The sequence below is a fragment of the Galeopterus variegatus genome, unplaced genomic scaffold (genome assembly GCF_000696425.1).
Source record: "Galeopterus variegatus unplaced genomic scaffold, G_variegatus-3.0.2 Scaffold1709, whole genome shotgun sequence".
Classification (NCBI taxonomy): Eukaryota; Metazoa; Chordata; class Mammalia; order Dermoptera; family Cynocephalidae; genus Galeopterus; species Galeopterus variegatus.
The window spans coordinates 105,177-121,875 of NW_007727820.1; the positions used below are offsets into that span (position 1 = coordinate 105,177).

At 42.1% G+C, this 16,699-nt stretch overlaps 1 protein-coding gene across 2 annotated transcripts in view; it reads right to left on the minus strand.

The window, feature by feature from the left end:
* Positions 1-1,839: 1,839 nt before the first annotated feature.
* Positions 1,840-16,699, minus strand: part of MFAP3L (microfibrillar-associated protein 3-like) — a 31,533-nt gene continuing 16,673 nt past the window's right edge. For both annotated transcript variants that reach the window (XM_008578528.1, XM_008578527.1), the window contains one exon: positions 1,840-3,353. In XM_008578528.1, coding sequence (XP_008576750.1) covers positions 2,422-3,353 — 932 coding nt within the window. In that variant the 3' untranslated portion in view covers positions 1,840-2,421. The remainder of the gene's footprint in view (positions 3,354-16,699) is intronic.

Consider the following 16,699-nt stretch of genomic DNA (forward strand, 5'->3'; position numbering starts at 1 on the left):
GGATGCCAATAGTTTGCTCCTTTTCAAGAGATGTCTGATCAAACTCCATGTCTTGTCACATTGCCTTCCACACCAGTTAACTAGAAATAGACCTGTCAAGGCCACCTTTAAAACCAAGTCCACTGCCCTAAGTTACAGAGCCAGATGTTTGTTGTAAAGTTTGGATAGCATAAGTACCCAGTCTTGTGTACCCATTTTTGATCCCAATTTTGCTTGTCTTGTGCAACAGGGGTTATCATGAAAGACACAAACTTTCCATAAAACTACAAATGTTTGAGCTAGAAGGTATCTTGTGGACCATCAGGGACTACAGATGAAAAAAGATTAAACCTCAGAGAGAGGAAGGAAGTTGCCCAAGGTAACTTCCCCAGATGGCAACAGTGTTAAGAAATTAACATCTGGGTCTACTCCCTCGTTATCAACATGGCCCACATGACCTCTGACATGGTAACACCATCACTTGACATGGCCATGGCTGTTATACCTACTTTAAGGTTCCTGTCTCCCTTGCTTGTAAGTTAAAATGACATAACACCACTCATTGTCACCGAGATTAAATTTAAATTGTAGAAGTGGTCCGAATGATTTTGGAGGGTGGGGGGTGGAAATGGGGAAAAGATCCACAGTTTGTTTAAAATGCTATGATTTTTCAAAACCAGACCGCTTTCTTTGAGTAAGCAATGGAGTACAAAATGTTAGGTGAACCCAGAGACGACAGCCAAAATCTTTAAAGTAATTGTGAAAAATAGCAAGGATGTTAATATTGGTTTGGTTCTGTGACAGAGTGAGTCCATTTCAATGGTTCTCAGAACTCATTTAGTCTACCCCCTCTTACAGATAAGGAAACTGAGGCCCAGACTTGCCCAAAGTCAGGCAGCTGGTTACTGGCACAGTCAGGTAAGGGATTAAGCCTTTGGATTACTAGTTTCGTCTTCTTTCCATAACATCATGCTGCCTCGCATATAACTGCTTTCTTGTGGGACTGAATAATAATTCAATAATTTTGGCATAAAATTTGATGGCACAGTTCCCTATGCCATTACCATAACATTTCACTCTCCCTTAAAGGACCAACAAGTCAATATACAGTTCACGAAAGTGGAACTGGCTATACAGCTTCACAGATCCTTATATCCGCTACCCTAAATCAAGTGTTTGAGTCATCTGAGGGCATGTGGTCCCTGCAAGCCCTTCTGAGAAGCCACTATTCTGCAGCCTACAGGAATTCATCAAATACCTCTGCCTGGAAGCCATAAAATTTCCAGGTAAGAATCAGTCTTTGTTTAGAAGATGGCGTTACTTAAACATAAACAGCAATTTTCATGGGTATTGTGGGTATGTTTAACCTTTCACAATCTCCCTCTATACCTCGGTTGAGCTCACCAAAAGGCTTTCAGAATTGAACAGGTAAACACATTCTTATCTGACTTTTAAAGTGCTATTCCAGGGCAAAGTTCTTCTCAGTTTCACAACAGCAGCTTCATTGGAAACAAAAAAAGCAATGTATGAAATAGACCTGGTGAATGGAAAAAATAATGAGCCTAGCAACTACTTTGGAACATTACAAATGACTTGTGGTGGGGCCGGCCTGGGGGCGCCCTGCTACAGTGCGCCGCTTGGGAGTGCAGCGGCGCTCCCGCCGAGGGTTTGGATCCCGCATACAGACCGGCGGCTCACTGGCTGAGCGAGGTGCAGGTGCAACACTGAGGGTTGCGATCCCGTTGCCGGTCCTGGTCCGGTACGGGCGCGACACTGAGGGTTGCGATCCGTTGCCGGTCATGAAAAAAGACAAAAAAAACCCCAAAAACAAATGACTTGTAGATATCAGCCCTGGTACTGGTGACTGACACCAAAGCCTCTGAGGTAAATGTTTTACAGAAAAATAAGGACGAAAGTGGCAAAGAGGACCGAGCCAGAAAGAGCAATTAGTATTAATATAATAACAACTAGTCCACCATAAAGGAACAGTGAAAGTAATTAAAACTGAGAAGAAGGTGCAACAAACCCAGGTACGTGCATTTGCTACAGTAGCAGACCAGTAATTTTTAAAAGGAAAGCAACGCAGTGTGCACTGGACAGGGCTCCTGAACTCAGAATATCTTACAGTAGTGTGCTCTGCCAAAAGGGCATCACCGATTAAGGTATTTGGCAGAGAGTAGCCTCAAAAATTCATATCACATGGATAGACACCTACTGTCCGGTTTTATCAATTCTGCACCCTGATGTTTCTTGCATCCTTTTCTACTGGGAAAATTCCAGTCACATAAGCTGCACACAGGTGGTTCCCCTCTTTAAATGGCATCTCTCCTACCTAAGGGATGAGAGTCTCCTGGTAAGGCTTAGCGGCAAGTGCGTACTACATCTGTATTACAAGGAGCAGCCCCTGATTTTCTTGATATGCATAGCTTTTCGGAGTTGATATTAGACATGGCTTTCATAAATAATGCAGGTGTTTTTGTCATGTGTCACTGCGGGCTCTGTAGTTTCCAGGTGAGCTGGCGGCAGCACTCTCTCTGATCCCTCAACAGGTGTCGGCTCTTCCGACGTGAGCTCCGTGGATGTTATATCAGTAGAAGGCTCTGCAGTTTCTGGGGAATGTTCAGCCGACAGTTCTGTCTCCTCTTCATCTTTGACTTCAAACTGTATACATTCATGGTCATCCGCGTGATCTTTTTTGGACTGTGGGTGAACAGACACCTTGATGGCAATCTGCTGAGGCTGTTCATGTAGTGATGAGGCGTCTGAGTCGGCGGTGGGAGAGTCACTTCGCTTCAGAGCGTTTGGGATCGTGTAGACCTCGTCCCCGTCCGTGGCCTCCTGGCCTTCTGGAGTATGCCTCACAAAGTTCTGCCCCTGCTCCTCCAGCCCCACCACTTCCATGATCTCCTCCATGATCGTCCTGCAGTTCATAATGAGAGGAGGCAGAGGCACACTCCGGGCAAGCTCTTCAATGTAGCGGGCGAATTCCATGGTTTTGAACTGGGTGACTTTGGCAAGCTCTAGAGTTTTGGCTGAGGTGATGATGGGGATCCGTTTGGCAATCTCAAATGCCTTTTGCAGCTTCTCTGCGCCTTCTGTCCTAAAGAACTCATTGATGGCCTTCTCGGTCTTCTTCAGGTGGCTGCTCATCATGCACAGGCGGGTGATATTGAGGACCATGACGATGGTGAAGGCCACAAGGCAGACAACCATGTAGTAGACGCCCATGTCTCCAGAGGTAAAGATGACTCTCAGGGTCACTGTGTTGTTCACGGTGCCATAGATGTTAGAAGCAACACATGTGTATTTACCTCGGTCTGAGAAAGACACCTTGGTGATGTTCAGGATGCCGCTCCTGTGCATTTGCCATTTTCCTGTCAGAAGGGAGAGCAGAGAATTCAACCAAGGACACACAGTTCCCATTACTACAAACTTACGCATTTCTAAAAACATCTACTAGTACTAATGATAACAGTGAACATTTACTCAGCGTGCTTGCTATGTGCCAGTGACATGTATTAATGCATTTAACGTTCACTATGACTCTGTGAGGTAGGTACTAATCCTGGTCCTATTTTACAGGATGAGGAAACTGAGGCACAGTGAGATTCACTATCCTCCCCAAGGTCACCAGTTTGTATGTAGTGGAACTAGAAGATGAACAGGCTCAAGAGGCTTTACTCTTCACCACCAAACTATATCATGTAACTCCACATCCTAGTGAAAAATGAGAGAAATAAACAATGTGGAAAACACTGTGCTCTTATTAAAGAATTCCTTAACTATAGCATCTGATTTTCTAACCTGCCTGTGAGCATGACTCAATCGAATATATGCTCATTGGGGCGGTTAATTCAATTAAATTATAATCGTTTACTGGGTTTCTTGTATTTGACATTGAAGTTATCCTTGTTTGACTAGTTAATTAACATGTAACTTTTGTCATTAATTTCGAGAATCTACAATGAATTGTCTATACTATTTAAAGCTACAAGCGAACAATGTGAATATTTGGAGGCTGGATATGAATTAATATCAATTTGTTTTAGTCTTGCCCATAAATGACAGACCCATCAAGTTGAAAATGAGCCTGAAAGGAAGGGAGAACGCATGTTGATAGATGTGATTCTTCTTCCCCCTTCCTTTGAAAAGGATCTGGTATTGCCCTGAGAATGAGGTTCTGCATCTGGCGAAACTCTTTAGTTTGGATTAATTTTTAATCTTCCTGTTTACCTGCAGGTCAAAAGACGCCTGTGAAATATGATACTAGGTTTGGCTTTAGAGCCTTGGGTCTGAGCCTTTCTGAACCCCTTTTACCTCCCAAGATTGGCCTATAGAGTAAGGAGGATCCAGGTCAGGCCTCTTGGGAGTTGTAAGGAGCAGGCAGATGTTTCTCCATAAAAGTGCTCTAGTTCTCCAAGCCAACTAACCACTCCTGAGAGCTGGGGCAATTCAATGCATAGTTTCCTCTTAAGTCTCTATTACTGCACTGCATTTTCCTCATTTGTTCCCTATGGCAGTGACTTTTAACTCTAATTAAAAGCTTAATATTTCCCAAAAGCAACATTTAAAAAAAAAATCTTATAAGCAGTTAAGTGACCAGGGGTTCAGTGGACTGTGGAATGAGGCAACAGAGGGCCTGTTTTATTCCAGTGTCCCCTGTTCCAAAGAACATTCTTAAGGAGGCCAGCAAGATGGAAAATTCTAATAGTTAGAGAAGGATAAAATGCAAAAATACATACAACACAATTATCACTAACATGGCTCTTTAGGTGTGGGGAGGAAGCTTTTTATATTATTCTCAGATGCCTGCCATCTTAGCTCAGTGTTTTCTTGTGCTTTTCTTCTACACCCAGGTTCAGACTACTCTATCCTTGTATTCACAGGTAATTTCTCTACAAAAGTAGCGGGGTTGGGGAGGAGGTAAACAAATTGATCCTAACCGTTACCCATACAAATAACCTCACCTCCTCACCCTCCCTCACCCTCCTACCTTCTGCTACATTTTCCAACAGAAGAAGGAAGAAAAATATGAGGAACTACTGCAAGTATAGTCTGAGTCTCTGGAACCCAATACCTTCCATACAGAATAAGCTCCCAATCAACTAGAGTTTTGTTTTATTTTTTTTTTCTTTACCTGCTGTAGTCTACTTTTATGAGACATACAAATCATACGCAGAATTGATAAAGTAATTTCCCTGGCCTCAGATCACTGGATATTTGGATAAATCTGCAGCTGAAGTGTCAACATTCATGTTCAGGGAATGGAAGGGGTGGGAGGTTTGCCCATGGCTAGTCTGCATGAGAGAATTTCACAGGCCCAGTGCTAGGTTTGTGTGCTCATACACAGTCACAAGGGACTGAAAATTCACTAGATTTTTCCAAACCAGTATTTTCTACTTTGGGGTAAAATACACTGGCTGAATTGTTAGAAAAGGGTTACTCGGGGACACCAGGAACCAGTCTTCACAGATGTTCTTTCAGAAGGCAAAGTAACAGGACAGCATCGAAGGAGATGCCTCCTGCCAGACTCACCACGGCTTGCAAGCAGGAGGAGCTGTAGGCCCCCAGAGGGTACCTCATTGCTCCGTCTCGCTGGCTTCCTTAAGAATGTTCCTTGGAACAGGGGACACTGGAATAAAACAGGCCCTCTGTTGCCTCATTCCACAGTCCACTGAGCCTGGCCCAAAGTTGACATGCAAGGATCCCCAATGTTTTCCTCTACTGAATATTTAAAAATGTTTCTGAACTTGAACTTTATTTTATTTTCAGGCATGCTTTAAATTGTCTATTGACATATATTTATTTAACTTGGAACCAAGCAGTTAAATTCAGAGAACCTACAGACACTTTAGAAGTTTCTTGTCACACTGTTAACAGGGGCATAGTTTCAAATCAAATGGAACCTAATTAGGTGATATATGTGGTTTGTTTTGGGGAAAACTGTGAGTTGTCTATCAGATAAATTATTAGTTAGAAGCATATTCTGATTCTTAGCCCAGAACAGTGGGTCCTCAGACTAACATCTTTTACATACTTTGCTCAACATTTAATCTCATTTGTTATTAAAGTTTGAAGCTCAGTCATGCATTTGTGGAGTGAATATTTTGACTTAACCATGAACCATGACAAATATGAATACATATATTATGATCCAAAGATCACGTGTGAAGTATTTCCCAACACTCTTCATGCTACTTCACTTATTCACTTCCTGGGCTTTGCTCCTATTGTCACACCCTCTTGGAATGCCCTTCCTCCAACCTCTCTCTTCCCACTCTAAAGTCCTGCCCGTAAGGTTATACACACCTGAGGTTTTAGGCTAAAATACACATGCAGTAGAAGGGCTGCTGGAAGAATACAGATAGCCCAGGAATCTGTCACAGTCTTGCCCAAGAAACTCCAGGCACAAGCATCACATGTGAAAATCTCCCACCTATGAATACAAGTGTTGAGGTGACAATCTCTCCTTTGCAAAAAGAAAAGCTAACTGATATGTTTCTTAGCTATGCCACAGGGCATGTGCTATGCTGAACAACAAAGCTGACATTTTTAGAAGGGCAATGATTTTTTCTTATCACTAATTCAATCAACAGGTATCATTGAACAAACTGTCTGTGTACCAGGCTCCATGCTAGATGATGAGAATACAAAGATAAGCAAGACCTGGATCCCTGACTGCAAAAAATATCCAGCCCCAAGAGGGAAACAGACTCCAACAGACACTACAGTATCACATGGCGAGTGTAACGGCATATGGGAGGGGGTGGAGGGGACAGGACAGGAGGACTTCCTGGAGGGGGCAGTACTAAGCCACGATGGGGTGGGGTGGTGCAGGTAGGAAGAGGAATGGGAGTAAAGAGAAAGGACTTTTAAGGCCAGAGGGGGGATCATGTGGGAGGGAGCATAGGAACAGAGAGAGAACACAGCGCGAGCTGCTGCAGCTGCCAAACCAAGCAGAAAACCAAGAAGGGCTTGGATGGAGGAACACAGGCCCGATCGCAGGAGGACCTTGACATGTGCAAGAGCTTTATATTTGTTTTTATTTCTTAGAGGGGACACAGGCCCTTTCCACATGCTTCCTCTTGTCCTAGAAAGCCCTCCTGCGCCCTACTCTCAGTCCCCGACCTGACATGTTCTTAGCCCAGTTAAACCACCACCCTCAAATCTTACCTCCTTCCCTGGGAAAGCCTTCTCTGACCCGTGGTTAAATCAGTGGAGAAAACTTAAAAGTCCAGAAGCAGATGCAGCTTACACTGGGAATTTTAAAAATGAGAAAGATGATATTTCAAATCAGTGGGGAAAGACTGCTGGGATAATTGGCTGTTCATTTGAAAGAAAGTAAAAATAAATCCCTAGTTTATGTGATAATAAAAAGAAATTAGGCCTGAAGACCTAATGTAAAAATTTAAAGTATAAATTAATAGAAGGTATAAAAATATTTTTGTAACCTTGGGAAAGGAGGGCTTTTTAAGCATTTCAAGAATCTCAGAAGCTATAAAGGAAAACACTGATGGATCAGATTTCCCCCAAATCAAGATTTTTTTTGCACTATAAAATGTGCCATATTAAAGTAAAGTTAAAAGCAATTGACAGACTGGGAGAAAACCCTAGTATATCTAAAGACAAATGTTTAATGAGTATAAAACTTAAAGAACGCCTACAAATTAAGCAAGTCAAGACAAACCCAAAAGAAAAAGTGGAAAAAGGATATGAACAGATAATTCACAGAAAAAAAGAATGCAAATGGCATCTATGTGTATGAAGTCACTAATGATTGTTATAATTCAATTTAAAGAGATTAAAGTAATTTTTAAAAACATACTTTTCCACCTTTCAGATTGCCAAAATAAGGGCCATGGGGGTGGGGGACATTGATACAGTATATTGCTGACAATGGGGGGAAAGAGGTATTCCCATATACTGCAAGTGGTAGGTAAATTGGTAAAACTTTTGGAAGGTTGATTTAAAGGCATCCACCATGCGGAGAAAAGGGAATTCTCCTACATTGTTGGTGAGAATNGGTATTCCCATATACTGCAAGTGGTAGGTAAATTGGTAAAACTTTTGGAAGGTTGATTTAAAGGCATCCACCATGCGGAGAAAAGGGAATTCTCCTACATTGTTGGTGAGAATGTAAATTAATACAGTCATTATGAAAAATGGTATAGAGTTTCTCAAGAAACTAAAAATAGAAGTACCTTATGACCCAGCTATCTCACTACTGCGTATTTATCCAAAGGAAATGAAATCAATATATTGAAGAGACACCTGCATTCCCATGTTCATTGCAACATTATTCCTGTTAGACAAGAGATGGAATTAACCTAAATGCCTGTCAATGGATGAATAGATAAAACACTGTATATATATATATACATATACGATGGAATACTATTCAGCTATTAAAAAAATGAAATCCTGCTGTTTGCAGCAACATGGATGGAACTGGAAACCATTAAGTAAACCAAGCATAGAAAGACAAATATGGCATGACCTAACTCATATGTGGAATCTTAAAAATAAATAAAGAAAGTGGTTCTCGTTGAAGTAGAGAGTAGAAAAATGGTTACCAGAGGCTGGGAAGAAAAGGGGAATGGGGGAGGAGGGGAAGAGGTGGATTAATGGGCATAAAGTTACAGGTAGATAGGAAGCATAAGTTCTGGTGATAGATATTTCATCTACCCTAAGTGAATCATTGTACAATATATGAACGTATAAAATAACATACTATATGCCACATATATGTACAATTTNTCATTGTACAATATATGAACGTATAAAATAACATACTATATGCCACATATATGTACAATTTTAAAAAAAGCCATCCATCAAAATGTAAAATGAATGTAACCTATGGACCCACTTTTAGACTTCTTAAAATACTTTAAATCAAGTGTGCCTACATGGACTGGAAAAGCATTAACAAATGTTTTAAAAAAACATCAAGGTAATGAAAAAGATCTCCTTTTCAGACTAGTGCTTCTCCCCAGGGACATAGTTCCAAAGCTTTCCTCCCCTGCCAACTTTCTCTGGGAGAAGCTGTAACGTTGGTCACATACCAGGAAGGTGGCCGACTTGGGACCACTGTGCTCACTGTGGTGCATGCACAAGTTATGGCATGCACACGTTATGGCACAAAGTCATGTCAATAGGACAGTGCCATCTAGCAATGACAGAAGCAGATCAACAGCATCACATGGCTACAATTAAACCTGTAAACAGTGAGAAATTCTATGGTACAAATAGGGGTCATTGTGACTCGATGTGAAACCAATATATGGTACCATCAGAACTATTGCTCACACAAACGACTTCTGACCAAATTACTGCATTACAGAAATGAGCAGTGTTAACATATTCTGGAACTGAAGAACCACACGGAAAGCGAGAGCATGACCTACAAAGATCCTGTAATCACAGCTCTTCTCCAAACACCGTGTCTACACAAATCCTAAGTCTTTCCAACTTTTCCTGAAGATCATCAAACGTTAAAAATTAACATTATGCCCAAATGATAAGCTCTTATAATTTCCCTCAAATTTCTTATTTGAATAAAAGGATTTTTTTTTTTCCTCAGAGATATCATCCTGGGAATGTGTACATGTAAACAAACTGATGCATGCTTTGTCTTTATCACCGAAGTGTGATAAACAGATTAAAACTCTGCTCACAATCCCCTTTAGACACTTAGGCTCTTAAGCTTCACACACTCACACTTTTTTTTTTATTTTTCCTTTTTGTCTTTTTTACTGACCGGTAACGGGCTCGCAACCCTCAGTGTCACGCCCGTACCAGGGACCGGCAACGGGATCGCAACCCTCGGTGTTGCGCCCGCACCGCGCTCAGCCAGTGAGCAGGAACTGGTCTCCACATGGGATCCGATGCTCACTGTGGTGCATGCACAAGTTATGGCATGCACACGTTATGGCACAAAGTCATGTCAATAGGACAGTGCCATCTAGCAATGACAGAAGCAGATCAACAGCATCACATGGCTACAATTAAACCTGTAAACAGTGAGAAATTCTATGGTACAAATAGGGGTCATTGTGACTCGATGTGAAACCAATATATGGTACCATCAGAACTATTGCTCACACAAACGACTTCTGACCAAATTACTGCATTACAGAAATGAGCAGTGTTAACATATTCTGGAACTGAAGAACCACACGGAAAGCGAGAGCATGACCTACAAAGATCCTGTAATCACAGCTCTTCTCCAAACACCGTGTCTACACAAATCCTAAGTCTTTCCAACTTTTCCTGAAGATCATCAAACGTTAAAAATTAACATTATGCCCAAATGATAAGCTCTTATAATTTCCCTCAAATTTCTTATTTGAATAAAAGGATTTTTTTTTTTCCTCAGAGATATCATCCTGGGAATGTGTACATGTAAACAAACTGATGCATGCTTTGTCTTTATCACCGAAGTGTGATAAACAGATTAAAACTCTGCTCACAATCCCCTTTAGACACTTAGGCTCTTAAGCTTCACACACTCACACTTTTTTTTTTTTTTTTCCTTTTTGTCTTTTTTACTGACCGGTAACGGGCTTGCAACCCTCAGTGTCATGCCCGTACCAGGGACCGGCAACGGGATCGCAACCCTCGGTGTTGCGCCCGCACCTATTTTTCCTTTTTGTCTTTTTTACTGACCGGTAACGGGCTCGCAACCCTCAGTGTCACGCCCGTACCAGGGACCGGCAACGGGATCGCAACCCTCGGTGTTGCGCCCGCACCGCGCTCAGCCAGTGAGCAGGAACTGGTCTCCACATGGGACCCGAACCCTCAGCGGGAGCGCCGCCGCGCTCCGAAGCGGCGCACTCTCCAGTGCGCCACCGGGCTGGCCCCACCCACTCACACTTTTAAGGAGGGGCGTCATTCGGCCAAAACAAGGGCAGGCATATGCTATTTTATTGCACTTCACTTTCTGGGCTTTGCAGATAATGTTTTTGCAAATTGAAGGTATGCGGCAACCATGCATCGAGCAAGTCCAGCAACACGTGCTCACTTCATGTCCCCATGTCACATTTTGGTAATTCTCACAATATTTCAAACTTTGTTATAATATCTGTCATGGTGATCTGTGATCAGTGATCTTTGATGTTACTATTGTAATTGTTCTGGGGTGCCTGCTTAAGATTGCCAACTTAATAAATGTTGTGTGTTCTGACTACTCCTCTGACAGGTCTTTCCCCTGTCTCTCTCCTTCCCCTAGACCTCCTTTTTATCTGAGACACAACAGTTTTATAATTAGGCCAATCAACGTCCCAACAACGCCCTCTAAGTGTACAAGTGAAAATAAGAGTTGCATGTCTCTCACTTTAAATCAAAAGCTAGAAATGATTAAGCTTAGTGAGGAAGGCATGTTGAAAGCTGAGACATGCTGGAACCTGGGCCTCTAGTGCCAAGCAGTTAGCTAAGCTGTGAATGCAAAGGAAAAGTTCTTGAATGAAATGAAAAGTGCTATTCCAGTGAATATACGAATGATAAGAAAGCAAAACAGCCTTGTTGCTGATATGCAGAAAATTTTAGTGGTCTGGATAGAGGATCAAACCAGCCACAGCATTCCCCTAAGCCAAAACTTAATTCAGAGAAAGGCCTTAACTCTATTCAATTCTATAAAGGCTGAGTGAAGTGAGGAAGCTGTAGAAGAAAATTCTGAAGCTAGCAGAGGTAGGTTCATGAGGTTTAAGAAAGAAGCCGTCTCCATAACATAAAAGTGCAAAGGGAAGCAGGAGGTGCTGATGTAGAAGCTAAAGCATGTTATCCAGAAGATCTAGCTAAGATAATTAATTGCAGATTTCTCAATGTAGGCAAAAAGCCTTATATTGGAAGAAGATGCCATCTAGGACTTTCATAGCTAGAGAGAAGTTAATGCCTGGTTTCAAAGCTTCAAAGGACAGGCTGACTTTCTTATCAGGGGCTAAGGCAGTTGATGACTTTAAGTTGAAGCCAGTGATCATTTACCATCCCTAAGATTCTAGGATCTTTAAGAATTATGCTAAATCTACTCTGCCTGTGCTCTATAAATAGAATGAAAAAGCCTGGATGGCAGTATGTCTGTTTAATCCCACTGTTGAGACCTACTGTTCAGAAAAAAAAATTCCTTTCAAAATATTACTGCTCATTGACAACGTACCGGGTCACCCAAGAGCTCTGATGAAGATGTACAAGGAAATGAATGTTTTCATGCCTGATAACACAACATCCATTCTGCAGCCCATGGATCAAGGAGTCATTTTGACATTCAAATCTTTTTTTTTTGTGGCTGGCTGGTATGGGAATCTGAACCCCTGACTTTGGTATTATAACACTGCACTCTAACCAGACCCGCCCTCAAATCTTATTATTTAAGAATACATTTTGTAAGACTGTATCTGCCATAGGTAGTGATTTCTCTGATAGATCTGGGCAAAGTGAAACAGACTTCAGTGGAGAAAGTAACTGCAGATGTGGAGGAAATAGTGACAGAAACAGAATTGGAAGTGGAGCCTGAAGATGTGACTGAATTGCTGCAATCTCATGATAAAACTTTAGCGAATGAGGAGCTGCTTCTCACAGATGAGCAAAGAAAGTGGTTTCTTGAGATGGAATCTATTCCTGGTGAATATGCTGTGAACATTGTTGAAATGGCAACAAAGGATTTAGAATATTCCATAAACTTAGTTGATAAAGCAGCTGTAGGATTTGAGAGGACTGACTCTAATTTTGAAAGAAGTTCTACTTGGGTAAAATGGTATCAAATAGCATGCCACAGAGAAACCTTTCATGAAAGGAAGAGTCAATCAGAGAGACAAACTTCATTGTTGTCTTCTTTTAAGAAATTGCCACAGCCACCCTAATCTTCAGCAATTACCACCCTGATTGAGATATTCGTTTTATTGTGGTGATCTGTAACAGAACCCACAATATCTTGAGGTATGCCTGTGTATTGTTTTCTTGAAACCAATTTAAATAAAAACATCTAAGTAATGAGAGTTCCAATAAATGTTTATGCAAACATAAGTGAAATAAAACACTCATCTGAATGCATATCACACTAAATCAGTACTCTTCAAATAAGCACAAAATATGTGCACGTGTGTGTGTCTATAAATGTGGTGCATATTTTCCACTATGCAAATATAGGCTACTGAAGAGAAAGGATCCGTGCCATTTTACAAACCATAATTGAAAACAAATTTAGCACTGCATGGCTGTACCTGTTACAGGCAGATTTCTGTAGCAGATGACAGCTCCTTGAAGCCACTGCAAAGAGCCAGGTTATAAACACAAATTGCAAGGGCTCTTGTGCCCCAACCCCCACCCCTCAATCCTCCCAGGAGACCTCTTCAGAAAGTACTGGGGCAGCCCTAACAAGCTATTTCCTACATCATGTGGAGCAAAGGTGGCCCAGCATAATAAAGACTTAGCCTCAGCTTTCAGCTCAGGAAGGTGAGGGTAGAAGGATTTTGTTGTTCAGAATCTGCAGTTATGTTCTGCTTAAAGGGATTAATATCTGAAAAAAACCTACTGTCTTCTTATTTTCTGGAAAAGAAAACATCTGATCCTTTAGCTAATTTGATCTAGTAATCTTATTTATTTTGTTTAAAGTGTCAAGCATGTAATCCCATGTGGGCTAGTGACAGTCTTTCTTGAGATTACCTACAGGTGGTCTTCCAAAACAAGAGTACTTTGGGCCGGCACGTGGCTCACTTGGGAGAGTGCGGTGCTGATAACACCAAGGCCCCGGGTTCGGATCCCATATTCCATGTGGGCTAGTGACAGTCTTTCTTGAGATTACCTACAGGTGGTCTTCCAAAACAAGAGCACTTTGGGCCGGCCCATGGCTCACTTGGGAGAGTGTGGTGCTGATAACACCAAGGCCCCGGGTTCGGATCCCATATAGGGATGGCCGGTTTGCTCACTGGGTGAGCGTGGTGCTGACAACACCAAGTCAAGGGTTAAGATCCCCTTACTGGTCACCTTTAAAAACAACAACAACAACAAAAAAAAAAACAAGAACACTTTACACTTGGTTCATATAAATAACTTCCATTTTCGGTATCTCAGTTTTCATCCTTATCTAAGATGGACCTAGAAGGGTCTTTTCACTGCTAAAACTAAAGTTATCTGGGCTCACATCCCAAATGAAGCACAACTTACTAAAGAAACACACAAATGGTGGTTATCAGGTTGGCCTTTAATATGGCTCAATTTGGAAAATGAACCCGAGTACCATAAATTAAACCTCTTTTATGGAAAAATACATTATGGGCTGAAACACCCAACTCAAAGATCTACTTGGAATAAGTCTTTAGTTAGGTGCTTTTTTGGATTAGACCAGGGGTTCTCAACTTTGGCACTACTGACATTTTGGGCCAGATAACTCTGTTGTAGGGGTCTGTCCTGTGCAGCATCCCAGGTCCCTACCCACTAGATGCCAATAGCACCACCCTCCCCAATTATGGCAACCAAAAATGTCTCCAGATTTTGCCATGTGTCTTCTGGAGGACATAGGTCCCAGTTGAGAACCACTGGGTTAAGCAGACATGAAGTTCATCCTATAAATAATATACTTTGTATTTTTTACATATACTGCTTTTTCAGAGATAGAAGCATATTGGATATCAAAGCGCCGTATATACAAAAGTGATGCTCTGGGAAAAGGAGGCCTCTAACGGAGGAGAGAATTCCAAACTTGCTATCACAGCAGTCACAACATTATCTTGAAATTTCAAATGACATTTAAGGGATATAATTTTTTTTCTTTTTGTATTTATTCAAAGTTTTTAAAAAGCTGAGGAGGACTTCTGGGAAGAGAGCAGACTAGATGTGCCCAGGTCACATTCCTTCCACAGAAGAAGACTGAAATGGGCCCACCACCACTGCCACCACTGTCACCAGAGCCATTGTCCGGTCCCAGAACTGTCATCCATTGCAGTGCAGCTCCCCACAGGGCAGCAGTCCTGCGGGTGGCCAATCATTTCAGCCGTGGACTCTGCAGATGTGAGGGAGGTGGCTGCAACCAGTGCCACCACTGCCACTGCTGTGAGTTAACCCTGCTGCCGCCAAGGACACTACAGATGTGAAGGAAATGGCTGCAGCTGCTGGCACCACTACCGCCCCCACTAAGTAACCCTGCTGCCACTGCGGATGCCACAGACATGATGGAGGTTGTTGCAGCTACTGGCACTGCTGCCACCCGTGAGGTATCCCCACTGTCACTGTGGACACCGCAGACATGAGGGATCCATAGCAGCCACTGGTGCCCCTGCTGCCACCGTGAAGTGACCCTGCTGCCATCATGGATACTGCAGACATGAGGGAGGCAGTTGCAGCCATTGATGTTGCTGCCAGTGGGAGGTAACCCTGCTGCTGCTGCAGATACCATAGGTGCACAGGCTGCCACTGTGGACATCTCAGCCAAGTCTGTGACTGATGCAACTGCCACTGCTGCAATCGCCACCATCATCAGTGCTTCTGGGTTGCCATCATTGTCCTGGAAGCAGCCTGTTGCCACTATAGCCAACACTGCCATGTGGGCATCCTGCCAAAGCCATTTCCATGACCACCGCTGCTGCAAAGGCAGTCTGCTACCATAGCAGCAGCTACAGCAGCCACAACAGCCACTGAGCAGGTGGACCACTGACCACTTGACTGCACTGACAAAAGGAGGATCCTCAGTGGAGTCCAGGGAAGGAGAGCAATAGAAGAAGCAACTGCTATAACAGATGACCAGAAATCAATGTAGACATACTATAAATACAAAATAACACGAAAATAGGAGCTCACCAACGGAATACAATAATTCTCAAGTACCAAACCCTGTAGAGCAGGAACCCCCTGAAAGGACTGAAAAGGAATTCCGAGTAAAAATCTTAAGGAAGCTGAATGAGATACAAGAAGACACAGTCAGATGACACAATAAACTGAGCAAAACTATCCAGGATATGATCAAGGAAATTTACAAAGAGATTAATACTTTAAAAATGAATGTAGCAGAACTCATGGAACTGAAGAAGTCATTCGATGAAATAAAATAACACAACTGAGAGCTTACGCAGCAGGCTAGAGCAAGCAGAATAAAGGATTTCTGATCTTGAAGACAGCTTCCTTGAAATAACTAGGTGGACAAAAAAGAAAAAAGAATTTAAAAAAATGAAGAAAATCTAAGATAGCAGACAACCTTATGTGCACAGACATCCAAATCATGTGTATTCTTAAAGGGGAGTAGAAAGAAAAATGCATTGAAAACTTATTCAACAAAATAATAGCAGAAAACTTCCCAGGTATAGGGAGAGACACAAACTTTCAGATTTGGGAGGCTCAAATATCCCTAGACAGATTCAATCCAAAAAGGTCCTCTCCAAGGCATATTATAGTCAAACTGGCCAAACTCAAAGACAAAGAGAGAATCCTAAAAACAGCAAGAAAAAAGCATCAAATCACCTATAAGGGAATCCTCCTCAGACTAATAGCAGACTTCTCAATAGAAACTCCACAGGCCAGAAGAGAAGGGGATGATATATTCAAAATACTAAAAGAAAAAAAAAAAACAAAACTGCCAGCCAAGAACACTATACCCAGCAAACCCATCCTTCAGAAATGCAGAAACTCCACAGGCCAGAAGAGAAGGGGATGATATATTCAAAATACTAAAAGAAAAAAAAAACAAAACTGCCAGCCAAGAACACTATACCCAGCAAACCCATCCTTCAGAAAT